Source organism: Bidens hawaiensis, unplaced genomic scaffold (assembly GCF_021521415.1).
Source record: "Bidens hawaiensis isolate Kalapana, Puna unplaced genomic scaffold, B.hawaiensis_p1.1 tig00032749_1, whole genome shotgun sequence".
NCBI classification, from domain to species: Eukaryota; Viridiplantae; Streptophyta; class Magnoliopsida; order Asterales; family Asteraceae; genus Bidens; species Bidens hawaiensis.
The window spans coordinates 77,777-85,862 of NW_027495585.1; the positions used below are offsets into that span (position 1 = coordinate 77,777).

At 36.8% G+C, this 8,086-nt stretch overlaps 1 protein-coding gene and 2 pseudogenes across 2 annotated transcripts; 2 read left to right on the forward strand and 1 right to left on the reverse strand.

The window, feature by feature from the left end:
- Positions 1-819: 819 nt before the first annotated feature.
- Positions 820-2,562, forward strand: LOC143583978 (amino acid transporter AVT6E pseudogene; annotated as a pseudogene).
- A 369-nt stretch (positions 2,563-2,931) lies between these two features.
- On the forward strand, positions 2,932-3,765 carry LOC143583979 (uncharacterized). Its single transcript, XM_077066146.1, has one exon. The coding sequence runs from the start codon at positions 2,946-2,948 to the stop codon at positions 3,555-3,557; it is 612 nt and encodes a 203-aa protein (XP_076922261.1). The 5' UTR covers positions 2,932-2,945; the 3' UTR covers positions 3,558-3,765.
- A 617-nt stretch (positions 3,766-4,382) lies between these two features.
- On the reverse strand, positions 4,383-7,967 carry LOC143583980 (protein NUCLEAR FUSION DEFECTIVE 4-like; annotated as a pseudogene). The gene is made up of 3 exons (XR_013144273.1): positions 7,625-7,967; positions 5,461-6,345; positions 4,383-5,119 (listed from the first exon to the last, which is right to left on the reverse strand). The product of XR_013144273.1 is annotated as a protein NUCLEAR FUSION DEFECTIVE 4-like (transcript).
- Between the last annotated feature and the right edge of the window lie 119 nt (positions 7,968-8,086).

Consider the following 8,086-nt stretch of genomic DNA (forward strand, 5'->3'; position numbering starts at 1 on the left):
TATTTGTTTGTTGTTTCAACCATCGAGTCAAAAAACCATTGTTAGTGGTCCAATCTTCCCAAACTAAAATGGTGAAGGTCCGGGTCAACTCGAGGTTTAACATGACGAATATCATATCATCCCGGGTGAAGGGATAAGAGATCATAGCCAAACGAAGTACGCAATGCTCATCCAGAGACTAAGGAATATTATTGGAGAATTATATAGCAATTTGAGGAATATTATATAAGAGTTGACGAAATATACACTAATCAATGATGAAGACCAATGCGAATAACAACAAATATTTATCAAAACTGGTAGTTAGTATTACAATTGTACCGATCAATATTTAAGAAAATAAAAACCACTTTAAATAATTTTAATAAGTGAGAGAGACCTACGACGCTATAGAATGATATTTTTATGACAAATCTAACCCTATTTTTATACAACTATAAAAACAAAAGCTTCCGATACAACGAGAAAAATGCCATGGTTATATACACTCTAAATACATTTTAATTATTTTTAATTAATTATGTATTACATTTTTTTAAGAAAATGGTATCTTTCTTTTATTTTCAAACTCTAAACCGGTTCGGAATAAAACTTGTTTCTTAACCGGTTTACAATTTGTTTTTGACTAGTTCTTGATCGGTTTTGCCTGTTTTTGCAATTATTTTTGGTTAGGTGAACCGTTTGAAACCGGTTCCGGTATAGAAAATTACAAACTGGTCATGAACCTATGGTTTGAATCAGTCTCAATCTAGTTTCAACATAATCAGTTTCAAACTGGTCGTTTAACTGGTTTTTTTTCTCTTTTTCTTGCCATCTCTCATATGGACATGAACCATGAAACAGATATATCATACATGCCACCCAAAATGACAAACAATCATCAAAACCTCCCAAATTGCAGACCAAATAATCCTCATTTTCATCCCTCTGTTTTTCCCCAAATGCATCATGATTTGACTCCTAAGATCTAGCAATCCATCAACATCTTCAATCCAAATCCAAATCCAAATCCAATTTTTTGTGCGAGTAAACCATCAATCTCATAACTATCTTCCATACATTCAACCCATCTCAAAGCCATTAGCTTTTTCATGTTTCCCATTACACACACGCCGATTTGACGGAAACATGCAAAGCAATTACACCCCTGTTTCCGTAGACTCCGTTGTAGAATTACAATTACACAATAATTGTAATGACGATGAATCAGGGCTTGTAACACCCCAATTCGATAATTTGGGTACCGATTATCAAAACCCAGATTTTGAATTTGTCAAATTGGTTACGGATAACCCGAATTCTGGTATCCATGGTGCTGTGTTTAACCTAACCACAACTGTAATTGGGGCTGGGATTATGGCTTTACCTGCTACAATGAAAGTTTTGGGTTTGGTTATTGGGATATTATTGATATTACTCATGGGGGTTTTGTCGGAAATTAGTGTAGAATTGTTAGTTAGGTTTAGTGCTCAATGTAAGGCGGTTTCTTACGGTGAAGTTGTCGAACAAGCGTTAGGTAGACCGGCTAGAGTGGTATCGGAGGTTTGTATTGTAGTTAACAACGCGGGTGTGTTGGTGGTTTACTTGATCATAATGGGTGATGTGATGTCGGGTTCGTTGAATCATATCGGTGTGTTTGATCAGTGGTTGGGTAACGGGTTATGGGATCAACGAAAGTTAGTTATTTTAGTTGTCGTGGTTCTTTTTCTTGCGCCGCTTTGTGCGTTGGACAGAATTGATTCTTTGAGTTTGACTTCGGCTGCTTCGGTTGCTCTTGCGGTTGTGTTTGTGGTGGTTGCGTTTGTTGTGGCGGTGATTAAACTTGTTAGAGGTGAAATTGAGTCGCCGAGAATGATGCCTGATTTTGGGTCGAAAAGGGCGGTTCTTGATATTTTGGTTGTGATTCCGATAATGTCGAATGCGTTTGTGTGTCATTTTAATTTGCAGCCTATTTATAATGAGCTTGAAGGTCGTTCGCCTCAGAAGATGAATAAAGTTGGTCGGATCACTACTGTTTTATGTGTTTTGGTGTATTGTTCGACTGCTATTTCGGGTTATTTGTTATTTGGGAAAGATACTGAGTCGGATGTGTTGACCAATTTTGACCAACCACTCGGGATGGAGTTTAGTACGGTTTGGAATTACATAGTTCGTGTTGGATATATTCTTCATTTGGTTCTTGTGTTCCCGGTTATCCATTTTTCATTAAGACAAACAGTTGATGCGTTAGCTTTTGAGGGGTCGGTTCCATTACACGAAAGCAGGACGAGGTGTTTGACTTTGACTTTTATACTTTTGGCCCTTATTTACTTCGGGTCAACCATGATTCCAAGTATTTGGACCGCTTTTAAGTTTACAGGTGCGACTACAGCAGTGTCATTGGGTTATACTTTCCCGGCTCTTATTGCACTCAAATTAGGTGGTCAGGGGTGCGGTTTGACCACCCGAGAGAGAATTTTGTCATGGGTAATGTTGTGTTTGGCGATTATGGTTAGTGTTGTTGGAGTTACTAGCAACATTTATAGCTTGGAAATCGAAGTAGAATAGTTCTTTAATGTTCCTGCGATATTATGTCAACTTGTATCGTTTGTATCGTTTATATTAACATCCCTAGGAAAAACCTAACTTCTCGCCTTACGACCATAAACTAATAAACCATGATAATTACTAGTAATAGTTATAATTAACACAATGGGTCACTGTGCGTATGAGGCATCATAGGTCACAGGCTCATAAGACATGCAGACCTTGCGAGTCTGCGACCCGTGATGATATATAATTTGTAGAAACACATTTTCCTTTGGGTATAGCCCACAAGCCTTTCTCTTTTTTGGCATTTTATAAAAACAAGAAATGTCATATTTACCCTCTTCTCATTACCCTTGTACTTCAATCCACATATAATTAGCTTCCATCTTCTATTCAAATGATCACATTCTCATTCCATGGCTAAAATACACCAACCCATTGATTGGTTCTCTTGGCTTTCAAAAACCATGCTTGACCCGTCGCTTATTTACGAATATGGGATGGCTTTCTCTCGAAACGAACTCGAAGAAGATGATATAGCATACTTCAACCATGAGTTACTTCAAAGCATAGGGATTTCTATAGCCAAACACAGGTTAGAAATACTCAAGCTTGCTAGGAAACAAAAAGGGTTAAACGGTTCACATCCTGTCTCAAGGCTCGTGATCGCCATCAAGAAAACCAAGAGGTCCTTGGCTAGTTACATCCGGACATTGGTGCACCGGGATGAGTCCGCTCTGGTCCTGGTTCGTAAGGATTATGGTTCAAGATGGGACGGTAATATGTTAAGGAGAAACAAGAGATTTGTGACGTATAAGCAATCTACGCCTACTCTTTTGCTCACTAATGGCTATCATGAGTCCAATATCAATAGTGTTAGACCACACAACTTTTCCAGCCTGTTGGTTTACCGATACGATCAAGAAAAGAAAGGAGGTTATGGTGATGAAGGCGGCAATTACTGGTCCGGTGGTGATGCTAAAGAGATTAAATGGGACACCATGTTTCAGAATTTGAAACCCACATGATTTTTTAGTAGTAATATTCATTCTCAAGCACTGTTTTATCTATTTAGGTCTCTTGTAAAGGAATAAAGATCATACTTTATGTAATAAAAATTGTATCTTGATCACGTTTTGACTGAAATCTTTATGCAGTATATGTTACGGTGAACTAGAAGTGGCCCACTTTGTTTAGAATTTTTAATGGAGTTGTGCATTTGGGTCAAGTCAACCCATGCTTATGCTTTGAAAGTTCAATGTTTGATTGCTTGGTTACAATTCTGCCGGGCCGAAGGGGGTGGTAGGCGACTAGGCGTACTTAATGGTCATGGCCTCATGGGCCCTTTGTCATAATAAGTTTTATTTTCCTAAAGGCGGCAATATTAAAAAAAAAAAAAAAAAAAAAGGAAAAGAACATACCACTGGTCTGACTAGCAAAAGCTAGACAGGATAAGTACATAAACAATTTTATAAATACATCAAAGGATTCATCATCCACTCTGTCCAAGAAAGTTAATAATAAGTTAAATAACTCATAAACACAGTTTTTGTATTTTGTAGCATTTATTCGTCTAATGTTTATTATTATCATTATGAATTGTTAATTTATACACTATGAATGTATTTAATATTTACAAAAGATCTAACTGTTTATAAAAGTTTAAATACAAACTAACAATCTAAAACAAAGTAAAACAAAGATCAAAAACCAAACTGAAACTAGTTCAAACTGTCAAACCAAACCGCTTTAATGGTTCAACTGACCCAACCAACCTATCCAGTTTTTATTTAATTATTTTTAAAAACCATAGTTAACAGTTCGACCCAAAATTTTAATCAAGACGGTGAACGCCACTCATAAGTCATAAGCACAACGCCTACATATCGAATTACAATCCCTGATGCACCGGGTACTAAACAACAAAAGTTCAAGAAACTCATAGATCGAACACTTTAATTTATGGTTCATGCTATATGTCAACACTACCAAATAAAAATAGCTTGATTACACATCATCGCTAGTTCGCTACATATTGGGCTTCAGTTTAGTTAAGCTGCAACTTTCAAAATCGTGCAACCACTACCACTTTTCTTGATCAAGTCACACATGAAACCCAAATCTTCAATGACCTGAGCTTTGTGGCAAACGAAACGAACCACCCGCATAAAGCATTTGGTAAACGGGCCTGATCCTGATAGTTAATATCAAGCTCAAAACCGCACTCAAACTACACACACCTGCAAGAAAAAAGAAAGTGAGCCTGAAACAATTCGGGCCCATGCACGTTGACCCGCCTTGCTTAGCTTGCTCTGCATCATACACGTAACCCGCAAGCATCCCCGAGAATAAAAGAGCACCAATCGGGTTTCCAAGGCCCATGAAATTGAAAATTAACCCAAAATTTTTCAACCCAAAAAGCTCAGATGAAGTCGGGATCATAACACCAAACTGAACACCATAACAGATTCCAAGAAACGCGGTTGCAACATATAGTGTCCCGTTAAGGGCCGATGCGTATAAAAGATATGTCAATACCATGATCACTTGTGTTATCGTTGTCAAGAATGTGCGAGGGATCGTGTTTAACCTGAAAAGAGCATAAACTTTTAGAATCTCCTCACTAAAAATCGGAAAAAAAACATAGACTTGTAGGATCTTTAGCATTAAAGATTGAAAAAAACATAAACTTTTAGAATCTTTATAATTAAAACTCGACAAAAACATAAACGTTTAGGATCTTTATCATTAAAAAAAACAAAAATTTATAGGATCTTTATCATTAAAACTCGAAAAAAGCATAATCTTATAGGATTTTTATCCTTAAAAATTGAATTTTTTTATCATTTAAAACCGGAAAAAAAAACCTCATACGATTTTTATCATTAAAATCGAAAGTATCAAATTGATAATAAAGATTCAAGATTTTACCTTACAAAGTATTCTGAAACAACCACCGCCTCCAAGACGACCAAGAAAGTTGCAAAAACTGAACAAACTCAACAGCGTTGTCCTATCGTTGACCCCTAACGAAACCCCAATCTGTGCAAGATTATTAAGAACAGTAACTCCAGACCCGACACCAAGAAAATTAACCAACCACAAAAGCCAAAAATCGGCTTTCACAATCGCTTCCCGAAAAGTAAAATCTTCACCTCTTCTAGGTCTTCTTTTCTTCTTAATCTTAACCGCCCCTTCACCAACAGCAAGAAGCATATCCACATCAGACATATCCCCACCATCGTTAGCATTTGCAAGATTCTGTTCTGAAGGTGACTGAGTCAACAACTGGTCAGTTACAGTCAGATTGTCTGAAGAGCCAGCTGGCCGATTAAGCTTCTTGCTTGAAGGAAATAAAGTCATTTTAACAGGAATTGCAAGTGGAGCCATTAAAAGAACCACCATTATCACAATAAACGTATACGATAACGTGGTGCTAACGGTCAAAACGTCTTTTAGTATTGTGGTGGTTAAAAGAAAGACTGCAAGAACTACACTAGCCGCTTGAGTGAAAAGAAAATGGGCGGTTTCCGAGGGGTCTGCCTCAGAAGCAGGAGTACAAGGTCTAACATAGTACATTAAAAGCAAACATATGACGGGAATCCCGAGCGTAAACAAGAGTAATAAAGAAGAAGATGATCCTTTTAGAACCATGGTGTAAACCTCGGTGAAAACTGCAGCACTTAAGCCAACATAACCTTTGAGAATACCAGCAACTGTTCCTCTACTGAGAGGAAAGTTTCTCATGTTGGTAACGAGTACGGCTGTCCCCAACCATGCACTGCTGTTAGTTGCAACAACGAGTGCGAGCCACAACTGAAAAAAAAACAAAGAAAATTGCAAGATATTTAAAAATCTTTTGGAGTTATAATTATGCTAATGTACAGAAAGGTAAGTAATTGATTATTTGTATTTGAAGAAACTAAACCTATAAACAGTTATTATGATACATATCCTTGTCAGAAACGAAACCAAGATTGATACAGTAATATACTTTAAAGACAAATCAATCAAGATGTTCTATATGAGAAGATACGTATACAGTTTGTAACATTTGGCCCCTCAAAACAACATATATTGGCTTTATTGCCCTCAAAGAGCTTAAAAATTTGTTTTTGCTTACTCGAGTGTATACTTCCTAGAAGGTCACTCATCAGTCATCTCATCTACTGTTAATGCGTCTAAAACAAGCTGACAGCATTTGAGGCAGGACATTTCTTATAATGCAACACCTCCCCTGTCCACTGCCTACATGGGATTTGCCTAGGGTTGTTACAAACTAACTAAAAACGGCTTATCCTAGGAGACAGTTTTTAATTTTAAATCCATATCGAAATACTATTTGTTTGATTGTTTCACAGTAAAGGTAATATTTGAATTCAAACTTAAATAAGCAATCTCAAATTGCACATCAAAATTTGAAAATAGCTTATTTCACCCTAAAATAGGCATATAAGCATCAGAACTTCCTTACTCAAAAAGTGTCATCTACTTCAAAAAAACACAAACCAATCAAGATTATGCATATTTTTGAGTCATAATTCATAAATACAATAGAATACAAAAATAATAACTACCCAATTAAAGATTCTGCATATTTATGATTCATAAACCCTAAACCTACAATTAGTTCATAAAGATAGCATATTTAACCCCATGATCACAAAAAGATTGAACCTTTACAACAAAAACAGTAAATTTAACCAAAATACTTACAACCCTAAACCTGTAAACAGTTCAAACAGAGTCACTACACATAAAGATAGCATCTTCAACCTCATGATCACAAAAAAGATTAAATCTTTACAACAAAAACAGTAAAATTAACCAAAATGCTTAAAACCCTAAACCTATAAAGTATAAACAGTTCAAACAGAGCCAATTCACATAAAGATAGCATCTTTAACCCCACAATCACAAAAAGGTTAAATCTTTACAACAAAAACAGTAAATTTAACCAAAATACTTACAACCCTAATCCCATAAACAGTTCAAACAGAGTCAATTCACATAAAGATATCATCTTCAACCTCAAGATCACAAAAAAGGTTAAATCTTTACAACCAAAACAGCAAAATTAACCAAAAACACTTACAACCCAATACGGCATGTTGGCAACAGTCTCACTAACAGCAAGCCAGATGACACCATAGCCAAAGAAAGACGCAAGAACACCGACCAGAAGCACAACCCACGGTGGGTACTTATTAGACGCAATTCCAGGCAGAATCCCAACATTCTCACCCAAATCATTAGCCACACCAAGGATCGTGAGCTGCTGTTGAGACAGACCCAGAAACGGATTTCAAAGCATGTGAGTACAGAGGGAAAGAGTAGGCGTTGCCGGAGGCGATCTGGACCCACACGGCGCCTGCTAGACCCACCCACGGTGGCCAGCTGCCTGCTTTTAGGGCCGGCATCGGTGGTTGATTGTGGACTGTGAAGTGGGTTTCAAAGATGTTTAGACAGACACTTGGTGGTGTTTGATAAATATAAAAAGGCACTATAATGTGTGTTTGATAAATATAAAAAGGCACTATAATGAATTGAACAAATA